Source organism: Lissotriton helveticus, chromosome 10 (genome assembly GCF_964261635.1).
Source record: "Lissotriton helveticus chromosome 10, aLisHel1.1, whole genome shotgun sequence".
NCBI lineage: Eukaryota > Metazoa > Chordata > Amphibia > Caudata > Salamandridae > Lissotriton > Lissotriton helveticus.
This window is the reverse complement of record NC_136071.1, coordinates 50,510,314-50,523,718: the sequence shown is the minus strand read 5'-3', so window position 1 is coordinate 50,523,718 and position 13,405 is coordinate 50,510,314. Positions and strand designations below refer to the sequence as shown.

At 46.9% G+C, this 13,405-nt stretch overlaps 1 protein-coding gene across 1 annotated transcript; it reads left to right on the top strand.

The window, feature by feature from the left end:
* Positions 1-11,039: 11,039 nt before the first annotated feature.
* On the top strand, positions 11,040-11,984 carry LOC144785351 (olfactory receptor 13D1-like). The gene has a single exon (XM_078664307.1). The coding sequence runs from the start codon at positions 11,040-11,042 to the stop codon at positions 11,982-11,984; it is 945 nt and encodes a 314-aa protein (XP_078520433.1).
* The last annotated feature ends 1,421 nt before the right edge of the window (positions 11,985-13,405 follow it).

Below are 13,405 nucleotides of genomic sequence, written 5' to 3'. Positions count from 1 at the left end.
ATTCTCACCCTACCAAAGATGCGAAAGAAAAACTGAATCGCCTGTTGGAAGAGATAGAGTTGTACAAGGTGTGAAAGAAAAGTTGGCATCTGGTTCCGTTATTTTGTGATGATAGTAAATATCATCAAAGAGGGGATTGATAGAGCAAGATTTCGCATCGCGACTTGCTCGAGTCAAGAACCTCGAATCTGTTATAATCCTATAATACCATTTGTACGTTTACTAATTCCCACTATTTTGATATGCGTGTATATTAGTGACGCTTGCCTATGTGTTTTATTAATACGAATAACCCTTGTATAATAAAATGGCCGCTGTTTAGAAATTTGCTTCTGCGCATGCGTTAGTCATACTCACGTGATGTGACGTAATTGCAATTCTGGAGGGAAAGGGTGCGCATGCGTAATAGCCATAAGATGGCTGCTTATGTATTAACGAGGTGAAGCTCGTGCTGTTGCTCTCGTGTCGTTATGTGTTGCTCTAATCTATAACTGCATAGTATATTTTTAAATTGATAAACCTGAAGTGCAAAATCTTGATGTGTAGTACACTCATTTATTTCTATGTTTTAATTTGTTTTCGCTTACTTTTTATGTATCCTCGGCATGGAGGGGGGATGGGGAGCTTGGGAGTCCATTTTGGAGTGCAGTACTGCGCAGGACCAGAAGTGGCGAGGTGGCATTGACACAGCGCCAAGAGAAAGTCGCTGCCAAGACGTGCCTGGGAAGATGCACCTTCACCCAGCCAAAGAAACTGAATGTGTTACAATATTAACAATGTATTCCTTTCCATTGTCTTCAGTGCGACTTCTCATGGGAACCCCAATCTTGCTAGGCGGTACCCTAGAATGTAAATTAGGCCATAGAAAAGTCTGTGTGTTAACCCATCCTACCTTAGGACCAATTGAAATTGGGGATTCTGACACTTTGCAACATTGGGGGGTGGTACACTGACCCGAAAACAGTATAACTAGCCTAGGTTCACCTAGGGAATTCGTCCGACTTGTCTGAATAGCTGACCTGTCACTGACCCAACGCACTCAATAGGTGACTGAATTTACAGAGCGCTGCGGAGCACTCTGTCCGAATTTGACCATAGACTCAAAGGTTTTACTAAACCTTAAGTGCTGGCGGAGCACTTTGCTGGGGAGTTCGCTAACCCAATCGGGGTTCTGACTGATAGCTGCAGAGAGGGTGGAGCGCAGGCGTTGCTTCCGAACTGCGGGTGCTGGTCGTGCCTTGGTGGTCCTGTCCTGATCCTAATCTGGGTTTCCTGTCCTGTCCTGGGGTGTCCAGTCTGCACCTGCTGTCCCGTTGATGACTGTCCTTCCTTGGGGTATTACCTATCCTTAACTGACCCGTGGCCTGGGTTGGTTTTCACACCAGTCTAGGTAAATATCTTGCTGAAACTCTAAACCGCATTTTTCTATTTTTCTGTCTTTGCTTCAATAAAGACATACCTTTGCATACGTTAATTTTCCATGCTTTCCGCAATCTACTATATGAAAAGTCATTGCATTTTATTTTTCATAGCATGTTCCTATGTTACCCTTCCTTTTAGTACACACTCTCTGTACTACTGTGAATTATAGAAGTGGTTTATAATCTTCTCCTGCAAACTGACCTGAAGTAAATGTTGCTATAATTTGGCATGATCCATTTTCTTTCCCTGCCTATAGGTGTATAGAATTTATCTAAATTCTCTCCCTACCCCTGAATGTGTTTCCCAGTAATAAATTTCTAGTACATGCATAAGTTTGCCCTTTATAGATATCCATTCTCGAATTTCATTTCTGGAATCTGCTTAGCATATTTTATGTTCTCACCATTTTAGAAACCTCAAATGATTGCCCTTACATTATTCCTTTATGGTTATGTGATTTTCATTATCTTGATTATTGATTGTCTTTTAACTGTAAACCTCATGATTTCCGAAACTGATTTCTAGATAAAATTCTTAAAACTTCCCCGTTGTCCGTGGTCATTTGAAAAATATCAAAGTTATTTAAAGTTGGGTTTGTATTTTCCCTGCCTTTCCTTTTACAGCTAGCTCCCTGACCCATCGTGGTCATAGGTACCCGTAACGGTGGATGGTAAGTCGGGTACACTACAGGGGCGTAACAAACGCCCCCGCAGGCCCCGCGGTGCGGGGGGGCCCCACTCTCTCCTGTAAATGAAGGGGGCCCCAGCCCCCCTCAGCTCTTCTGAGAGCTCTGAGAGAGGGTTGCTTTGCTCTGAAGCCTGCCTCTCTCTCAGCGGTCTGAAGCAGGTGCAGGCTGCAGCCTACTCGGAGCCCCTCGCCCCCTCCCTCGCTCTGACTGAAGGCAAACAATGTTTCAAGTGACATTGTTTCTCTTCAGTCAGAGCACGAGGCCCGGAAAAAGGATGGGGGTGGGGGCCCAGTTGAAGCAGGTGAACTCTGCTCTATGTGGGTACAGCGGTGGATCAGGGGGGCCTCTGTCTCAGTTAAGCTGTGGAATCCTAAAATGTGCACATGAGGCAGACCATTGCGCCTATAAAAGGGCAGTTTTTAGGGCGCCAGGGTATTAAAAGTGTCCTGAGTAATTACAGGAGGGGCCACAGAGACTTGTGCTGCCCTCATGTGACATGGACTGCAGCAGTCAAAACATCAATGTGCTCCGGGGGTCAAATGGACATTGAGTATATTTCAAACTTTCAGGATGGCTATCAAATATACAAATCATCTCATTTAAAATTAATTATATGTGAATTAATTTTATAGGTAATAATTGTGGATATCCTGAAGATCTGACTGGACTTTACTCTTCAGTGAATCCACAAGTCAAGCCTTAGTCTGGATTGACCCTGGTGAATCCAGGGGCCCCTCCTCAGAAGCGCTGGGCCCTCGCAATCATCACCCTCATAACTACCCCAGTTGTGTCTGAGGCTGACAACACACTGAGCTCATAGGGGCCCCTCCACAAAAGCCTTTCTGAGTTCTTCAGGAGTACCACAGGATTGTACAAGCGTACTACAGAAGTACCCCAGGAGTCCTACAGGAGTAATACAGGAGTACTACAGCAGTACTACAGGAGTACTACAGGAGAATTACTGGAGTTCTACAGGAGTACTACAGGAGTACTACAGCAATACTACAGGAGTACTACATAAGAATTACAGGAGTTCTACAGGCGTAGTACAGAAGTACTACAGGTTTACTATCGGAAAACCACCAGAGGTGTATAGGAATACTACAGGTGTACTACCGGAGTACCACCGGAGTTCTACAGGAGTACTACAGGAGTACTACACGAGTAATACAGGAGTACTACAGGAATACTACAGGAGTACTACATGAGAATTACCCGAGTTCCACAGTCGTACTACAGGTGTACTACCGGAGTACCACCGGAGTTCTACAGGAGTACTACAGGAGTACTACAGCAATACTACAGGAGTACTACATAAGAATTACAGGAGTTCTACAGGCGTACTACAGAAGTACTACAAGTTTACTATCGGAAAACCACCAGAGGTCTATAGGAGTACTACAGGTGTACTACCGGAGTTCTACAGGAGTACTACAGGAGTACTACATGAGTAATACAGGAGTACTACAGGAATACTACAGGAGTACTACATGAGAATTACCGGACTTCCACAGGCGTACTACAGGTGTACTACCGGAGTACCACCGGAGTTCTACAGGAGTACTACACGAGTACTACAGCAATACTACAGGAGTACTACATAAGAATTACAGGAGTTCTACAGGCGTACTACAGAAGTACTACAGGTTTACTATCAGAAAACCACCAGAGGTCTATAGGAATACTACAGGTGTACTACCGGAGTACCACCGGAGTTCTACAGGAGTACTACAGGAGTACTACACGAGTAATACAGGAGTACTACAGGAATACTACAGGAGTACTACATGAGAATTACCCGAGTTCCACAGGCGTACTACAGGTGTTCTACCGGAGTACCACCGGAGTTCTACAGGAGTACTACAGGAGTACTACAGCAATACTATAGGAGTATTACATGAGAATTACAGGAGTTCTACAGGCGTACTACAGAAGTACTACAGGTGTACTACCGGAATACCACCAGAGGTCTATAGGAGTACTACAGGTGTACTACCAGAGTACCACCAGAGTTCTACAGGAGTACCACAGGAGTACTACAGGAGTAATACAGGAGTACTACAGGAGTATCGTAGGAGTTGTACAGGAGCACTACATGTGTACTACAGGAGTACCACAGGAGCACTACTGGAGTTCTACAGGAGTACCCCAGGAGCCCTACTTGAGTAATACAGGAGTACTACAGGAGTACTAAAGCAATACTACAGGAGTACTACATGAGAATTACAGGAGTTCTACAGGCATACTACAGGAGTACTAAAGGTGTACTACCAGAGTACAACCAGAGTTCTACAGGAGTACTACAGGAGTAATACAGGAGTACTACAGGAGTACCCCAGGAGTAATACAGGAGTACTACGGCAATACTACAGGACTACTATAGGAGAATTACAGTTCTACAGGCGTATTACAGGAGTTCTATAGGAGTACTACAGGTGTACTACCGGAGTACCACTGGAGTTCTACAGGAATACTACAGCAATACTACAGGAGTTCTACAGGCATACTACAGGAGTAGCGCAGGAGTTCTATAGGAGTACTACAGGTGTACTATCGGAGTACCACCGGACTTCTACAGGAGTATTACCGGAGTAATACAGGAGTACTACAGGAATACTACTGGAATACCGTAGGAGCAGGGGCATAACAAACACTCCGCAGCCCCCGCGGTGCGGGGCGGCCCCACTCTCTTCAGTAAATGAAGGGGGCCCCGCAGGGGCGGCTCTAGGCTCATGTCGGCCCTGGGCAGGGAGTGTAGGTAGGGGGCCCCGGAAGAGGGGGTTCGGGCGGGGCGGAGCGCGGAGGCCAGTGAAGAGTGGGGGGGGAGGTGTTTGGAAGTGGAACAGAGCCGCAGGCCACCAAATCCCTGCCAGGGGCCACCACGCGAATATGTATCCATCCTCAGAGGATTATTATATTAAGGATGTATATTGGTGTGGTGGCCCCTCGGGTTTGGTGGCCCTGTGCAGGTGCACAGTTTGCACATGCCTAAGGCCGGCCCTGGGCCCCGGCCCACTCAGCTCTTCGGTGAGTGCTGTGAGAGAGGCTTGCTTTGCTCTAAAGCAAGCCTCTCTCCCTCTAAAGCAGGTGCAGGCTGCAGCCTGCTCTGAGCCCCTTCCGCTGGCTGAAGAGAAACAATGTATCAACTTACATTGTTTCTCTTCAGTCAGAGCCCGCCCAAAGGATGGGGGTGGGGGCCCCAGAGACAGCATTCTCCAGGGCAAAGCTCATATGAGAAGGGATGAGGCAGCAAAATGGTGCCCTCAGGTAAGCACTCTTGTTAGAACACAGCAGGTGGGCGTCCGCAGGGGAGGTGGGGGGGTAAAGGGGGGCTGAGAAGGGTGCAAGGCAGAGGGGAGAAGGGTGCAAGGGAGAGGGGAGAAGGGTGCAAGGCAGAGGGGAGAAGGGTGCAAGGCAGAGGGGAGAATGGTGCAAGGCAGAGGGGAGAAGGGTGCAAGGCAGAGAGGAGAAGGGTGCAAGGGAAAGGGGAGAAGGGTGCAAGGGAGAAGGGAGAAGGGTGCAAGGCAGAGTAGAGAAGGGTGCAAGGCAGAGAGGTGAAGGGGCAAGGCAGAGCGGAGAAGGGTGCAAGGCAGAGAGGAGAAGGGTGCAAGGCAGAGGGGAGAAGGGTGCAAGGCAGAAAGGAGAAGGGTGCAAGGTAGAGGGGAGAAGGGTGCAAGGCAGAGGGGAGAAGGGTGCAAGGCAGAGGGGAGAATGGTGCAAGGCAGAGTAGAGAAGGGTGCAAGGCAGAGGGGAGAAGGGTGCAAGGCAGAGAGGAGAAGGGTGCAAGGCAGAGCGGAGAAGGGTGCTAGGCAGAGAGGAGAAGGGTGCAAGGCAGAGAGGAGAAGGGTACAAGGCAGAGGGGCGAAGGGTGCAAGGCAGAGAGGAGAAGGGTGCAAGGCAGAGGGGAGAAGGGTGCAAGGCAGAGGGGAGAAGGGTGCAAGGCAGAGGGGAGAATGATGCAAGGCAGAGGGGAGAATGATGCAAGGTATAAAAGGGTGCAAGGCGGAGGGGGAGAAGGGTGCAAGGCGGAGTGGAGAAGGGTGCAAGGCAGAGAGGAGAAGGGTGCAAGGCAGAGAGGAGAAGGGTGCAAGGCAGAGGGGAGAAGGGTGCAAGGCAGAGGGGCGAAGGGTGCAAGGCAGAGAGGAGAAGGGTGCAAGGCAGAGGGGAGAAGGGAGCAAGCCAGAGGGGAGAAGGGTGCAAGGCAGAGAGGAGAAGGGTGCAAGGCAGAGGGGAGAATGATGCAAGGCAGAGGGGAGAATGATGCAAGGTAAAAAAGGGTGCAAGGCAGAGGGGAGAAGGGTGCAAGGCAGAGAGGAGAAGGGTGCAAGGCAGAGGGGAGAATGGTGCAAGGTAGAGGAGAGAATGATGCAAGGTAGAAAAGGGTGCAAGGCGGAGGGGGAGAAGGGTGCAAGGGGGAGAGGGAGAAGGGTGCAAGCAAGGGGGAGGGTGAGAAGGGTGCAAGGCAGAGGGGAGAAGGGTGCGAGGGGGATGGTGATGAAGTAAAAAATGTGCCCCCCACCCCACGGAAACATTTCTGCAGACGCCCATGGCAACGCACACTGCTTTGTGAGAGAGAGTGGGCGAGAGTGGAGGGAGAGCGAGAGTGGAGTGAGAGAGAGAGTGGAGAGAGGGGGACGAGTGTAGAGTGAGAGAGGAGAGTGAGAGAGAGTGGAGAGAGAGAGAGTAGAGAGAGAGTAGGGAGAGAGAGGCAGTGGAGAAAGAGTGGAGAGAGAGAGTGGAGGGAGACAGTGGAGAGAGAGAGAGTGGAGAGAGAGAGAGTGGAGAGAGAGAGTGGAGAGAGAGAGCAGAGAGAGAGTGGAGAGAGGGTAGAGAGAGAGAGTGGAGAGAGAGTGGAGAGAGTGGAGAGAGAGTAGAAAGAGTGGAGAGAGAGAGAGTAGAGAGAGAGTATAGAGACAGAGAGAGAGAGATTGGAGAGAGAGTGGAGATAGACAGTGGAGAGAGAGAGAGTGGAGAGAGCATGGAGGGACAGTGGAGAGAGTGAGAGAGGAGAGAGAGAGTGGAAAGAGACAGTGGAGAGATAGTGGAGAGACAGTGGAGAGACAGAGAGTGGAGAGAGAGAGTGGAGAGAGTGGAGAGATTGGAGAGAGAAAGAGTGGAGAGAGAGAGTGGAGAGAGAGAGTGGAGAGAGAGAGTGGAGAGAGAGAGTGGAGAGAGAGAGAGTGGAGAGAGAGAGAGTGGAGAGAGAGAGCGGAAAGAGAGAGAGTGGAGGGAGAGTGGAGAGACAGAGGAGAGAGAGTGGAGAGAGAGAGCGAGGGGAGAGAGAGAGAGAGAAGGGAGAGAGAGAGTGGAGGGAGACAATGGAGAGAAAGTGGAGAGAGAGAGAGAGAGTGTGGAGAGAGAGTAGAGAGAGAGAAAGTGGAGAGAGGAACAATGGAGAGAGAAACAGTGGAGAGAGAGAGAGTGGAGAGAGAGTGGGGAGAGGGGCAGTGGAGATAGAGTGGACAGAGTTGAGAGAGAGAATGGAGAGAGAGAGATAGAGTGGAGAGAGAGTAGAGACTGACTGACTCAGAGACTGAATACTGACTGACCGAGAGACTGACTGGCTGAGAAACTGACTGAAAGAGAGAGAGAGAGAGAGAGAGACTAACTGACTGAGAGAGAGAGACTGACAGAAAGAGAGAGAGAGACCGACAGAGAGAGAGAGACCGACTGACTGACAGAGAGAGACTGACAGACTGACTGACTGACAGACTGACTGAGAGAGACTGACTGACTGACAGAGAGACTGAATGACAGAGAGAGAGAGACTGACTGACTGAGAGAGAGACTGGCTCACTGAGAGAGAGAGAGAGGAGAGAGAGAGGAGAGAGAGAGAGAGAGAGAGAGAGAGAGAGAGAGAGAGAGACTGTGATGGAATTGGGGTCACAGTGTGTATGAAGCTATGCAATGCCTCTTAAGATTGCTATTGTCTACTAATAAAAATGTATTATCAAAATGTGCTCTTTGTAGTTACATCTGATTTTGAAATACTGCATTGTCGCATTGTCTAATGTTTTAAAACGGCAACGAGAAGGAGCAGTGGAAGCACTTTTGTCAAAACTGAACGAGGAGTGGGCCCCATGTTGTATATCATGACAGGAGTCTGCATCAGGAAACCCACCTAAAATTGGGCAAACTTTCCCGGCCTACTGATTGCAGGGACCCTGTAATGAATGGACCACCGCCTGCTGGCAGACTAAACCCAACCTTTAACTCCACCATCCAGTGTTACTTATAACGGCTGTATTGGTGACAGGGGCGTCACAATCGCCCCGCATCAACTGCAGTATGGTGGGTCGCTGGCCTGAGAGCTCTATACTGGCACGGAGGATGGGAGGGGGGCCCCCTCTATGTAGTTTGCAGGGGGGCCCCCTCAAGTTCCGTTACGCCACTGGTACACTAGAAAACATTAGAAAGGACTCATGGTTATTGGTAGTTAGATTGTAAGGTCATCTGATCAATGTATATAGTGAATTGAAGTTTATGGGCCCGATACACATTATTGGTAGAATTATTGGTCGGGTGACCTGCGATCTCTATCAACACTTCTTTTTTTTGATGGATCTTTGATAGAAACAGTATTACTGGCAGTTTTAAAACCCCAAACACATTTCTGGGATTTACAAGATGCATGACTTGAAAATTGAAAATGAATGAAAACTCGGTTGCAACTTTTGTGGATTGGATCTTGGTTTCCTAGTGTGAACTTCGGCGGTCATCTGATCTCAAGCAATCTTGGTTACCAACTAGACCTGGAAGGCTTCTTCAGCATTTATGGTCCTGTAGATTTAACAGAGAGTCAGTCAACTGATCCTGGGGAGTCACCTTCTCTGTCTGGGGCTCAGGGACGACTTTCTCTTGAGCAATTCATCACAGGCACAATCCTCTCTTTGCTTGTCCAAGGAGCAGCAGGTGCAGTCCAGTCTTTCATGCTGACTTTCTTAGCTGGTTTCAGGGAGCAGCAGGGCAGTCCTTCTTTAGTCCTCCCTACAGTGCAGATATGATCTGAGGTCTGGGTGTCAGGGGTGCCACTTTTATGCCCACTTTGAGCTCAGGGGTACAGGGTGGTTAAATAGCCCATAGGGCTAGCAGGTCTCTCCCATCTGATAACGATTTCTGGGGAACTGCATCATCTAACTATCCGGAGGTAGACTATTCTGCCAACTCTCAACATGACAGAAACCATCTCTTGCAGTCTTTAGCTCTATAGCTCAGCCCAGGGTGTGGCTTCTTGGAGGCTTCACTGTTTTTGAAAAACAGTTTGGAAACAGCTTTTCCATCAGACTGTCTGCTATAACAAAAGAGCAGCTCCTCGAAAGTGTGATCACAATTTGCCCTTTCAAGGCGGCTTCCCCATTGACACTCGCCATTTGAGCTCAATATTTGGCAATCCTGACCAGGAGAAGGTCATGCCTCTTCTCTCCGTGCACCTTTTGTGTTCTTTCCTGAGAGTCGTTCACACCTCTCCTCAGGGTGGCAGAAAGCTGTCTCAAATACAGATGCTTGTGTGCAACCATAAGCAGTCACTGGAAACATTTGGGCAACAAAGTGGCAACTTTCTACAGTTGCCATTTGTGTAAATGTTACGTTAAATTTGACTCCTGCAACAATGTGGGTTTAATGGAATAATTTGTTTGATACCTTGAACTACCATATTCAGTAGTCCCATCCAGAACTTTGCCAGCATGTGACCCTGTACTCGGCAATGGGGCTACTAGCCTTTCTACAGTAAAAAGGGCAATCAGGGGTTTTTACTGTCAGGACATGTACAAAGATGTCCTCGGTTTTAATTTACCACTTCCTGTCTGAGGGCTCATTAGGCCTGCCCTAGGGGTGACATATATATTAAAAAGAAGGGTTAGTCTTTGCAATTACTTTAAGTGGCATAGTCGAGTTAGCAGTTTAGAAACTGCTGTGTCATCATGTATAGGCAGTCTGGATGCCAAGTTTTACCTTGCCTCACTATTGGTGGCACCACCAGTGCTGACATCCACAAGGGCCACTTAACTTACAGCCTCTCTGTACCCCCGGTATCATATAATAGGGACCTATTATTAAATTAATGCATGCTAATTGTGGATGAGACAATAAGTCATATACCTTTTAAAGGGACGGAACACTGCCAATGAGCTCTATTTGGCAGGACTCAGTACACTTACAAATTCAACAATCAGCAGCATCAGTCCAAAATTACCAAAAGAAGGGCAAAAACCCCTTCAAAAAGTCATTTCTTCACAAATACATATTCCACTATTTCAATATATATATTTCAATGGATCATGGATGGAATAGGGACATCCCTACAGGGACATAGAGAGCAGACCTGGGGTGCCTAGAAGGCTCTTGATGGACCTCTTCTGGCAGGTATCAGCTCCGGTGGTAGGCAGATTTGGCTCCTTTTGATGCCTTATCTAATTGATAGTCTACATATACTTTGGCATTGGGGTATTAAGCTGAGAAGGCTGTACCATGGCAGAGTGCTGGTGCAATGATGTATCAGTTATTCTATTGATCATGACCTTCTTTTGACCTTTGGTGTGGGTTTCCATCTAAAGAGCTGTCATAGCTCACAGGCTGATAAAGCACTGGATAATGGTACGTGCTTAATATACACCGGACTCGCCTGACAATAAATGAGTGCATAAAGAGAAACTTCACTGGAAGGTAGAGGAAGGGAAGTTCATAATTTCATTGAGTCATCCTGGGCCACTCCACCAAGAGACTAGGGTTATTCCATTTAGGAAAGGTATCCATGTTTTCGCTGTAGCTGCTGCTGACCATTTGATGAAAGACATTGGAAGAGGTCAGAATGTCATTAATATAATAAGATGGCTTATGCATTTTTTTTTTTTAAAGGAACATCAGCTATCAGTGCACACTAACAATCCGGCTTAACTTGTGTCTTTTACAGATGTATGAATCAAACGCCATGAGCAATCTGACCAGTAGGAGCAACTTTATCCTCAAGGGCCTCTCCTCACTGCCCCAGCTTCAGATCCCACTGTTTGTGATGTTCTTCAGTATGTACTTGATGACTTGGATAGGGAATGTGTCACTACTGTCAGCCATTAGGTATGATGTGCACCTTCACACTCCAATGTACTTTTTCCTTGGTAATCTATCTTTTTTGGACATTTGTTACACCACAACTACTGTACCACAGATGCTGATACACTTCCTGAGGAATAGGAAGGCAATCTGCTTTAACTGCTGCTTCATTCAGATGTTCTTCTTCACCTTCTTTGGTTCAACAGAGTGTGCCCTTCTGGCTGTTATGGCCTATGACCGATATGTGGCCATCTGCTACCCACTGCGGTATTTCACCATCATGGGCAAGGCAGCCTGCATTGCCCTGGCATCTGGGAGCTGGGCAAGTGCCTGCACTCACTCCTTAGTGCAGACCTCACTAGCCTCCAAACTGACATACTGTGCTTCCCACGAGGTGGAACACTTCTTCTGCGAAGTCCAACCTCTGCTGAAGATCTCCTGTAGTGACATAAGGGTAAACAGCATACTGCTGACCCTGGCAAGTTGGGCTTTTGGAATAGGCTCCCTCCTCTTCACTCTCATCTCATATGTCTTCATCATCAAAGCCATTATGAAGATCCGGACAGCAGATGGGAGATGCAAAACCTTCTCCACCTGTGCCTCCCACATCACGGTGGTGACTCTGTTCTATGGAACAGCCATCTTCATGTACCTGAAGCCTTCCAGCAGCCACTCACAGACACAGGACAGCCTGATCTCTGCCATTTACTCAGTCGTGATACCCATGCTCAATCCCATCATCTACAGCTTGAGGAACCAAGATGTGAAGGGGGCTTTGAAGAGGGTGATGAAGCGGAATCTCCACGGGCCACTTCTAAAGGGATGAGGGACTGGATGGACTTGATATTGTGTAGAGACTGGTGTGCAGTACCCTTATCATTATTTATAATGCAGGCAAGACATGAATGCATAAAAGAATGTATTGTATGTTGTTGTTCCTCTAAATCAGTGGCCTTCAAACTTCTTAGGGCTGCATCTCTCCTTGTGTAACAAAAATTCATTGGGATTGCCTGAATGACAAATATATCTTTTTAAATTCTTTTATAAAACTGGCAGCTCTAAATATGCTTCATAATTGAGATATTGCAATTATGTTTAGTTACCCCCTTCATCATCATAACTGCTTTATTTCTGAAATGCACCATAAAGCATACTTATACAAAAACATTATCTAAAAAGAATTGCTTTGAAATTAGCACAGGATCACAATAAATATACAACTAAATTAAAAAAATTATAGTTCAATTAAAAGTAGCATTTTAAAAATGTTCCTGAATAGAACATAAAATACTAAAAATAAAACCATAAAAAAATTAAAATGTGCAGTTGCTATTTTAAAAATATACACCCGCATTCTTAGGTTCAATCTAGCAGTTACAAACATTTTCTGCTAGGCTTCAGCTCTTCACGCGGCTTTTGTACATGACCCTAGAAAGGCATATCAGCAGTGGCGGCTGGTGAGATTTGAAAGTGGTGAGGTGTAAAATTTGTGATGAAGCGCACAGCGGCGAGCAAGCATAGCTTGCAAGCCTGAACAACCTAAGTGGGGTTCTGGGGATTTCTCTCCCTGAGAACATTTTGAAACAAGAGTGGGCAAATGGTGCATTTTCAAGCAAATTTGAAAATGTCAGAAGGTAAATAGGGCAATTGTGAAACTACAGTTATTACATTAATAAAGAGATGTCATATAATAACATAGTTAGCTGCTTATTCAATATAACCACAGAGCTTTATAACAGACTTCGAGATAACAATGCTGGGTACCTCACAGTTTTTTTATTTATCAGACAACTAAGCAGGTCACAAGCTAACAGCATTCAAGTAGAAATGTTAGGATTACGGTATTGTTCACTTTTTGTACAGAAAATCAGCATGTCTGTCTTTAATAGTTGCAAACTTCTCAATAACTTAAACGTTAAAGTCTGGGATTCTTTTGACAAGGTCTCTCTATTGAGAGCACAGTCTTTCCTCAATCATGGTGTTCCTCAGGAATGTCTTCAATCTGTTTAAAGAGGAAAAACATCGTTCAGACTCTGCTGTTGTTATAGGAGTGGTAATGACAGGGCCGACTTTAGCACTGATGGTGCCCGGTGCGACAATCATTTTTGGAACCCCCACACCCCATGACCACCTCCTCAGATTCTCTCACCACCACTGGGCAATAGTGCCTCTTATCTCTCCTATCATAAGTTATTGCTAAATGCAGTGCCCCACTTTGAGGTCAGCGCCCGCTCCACAGGTCAGTGC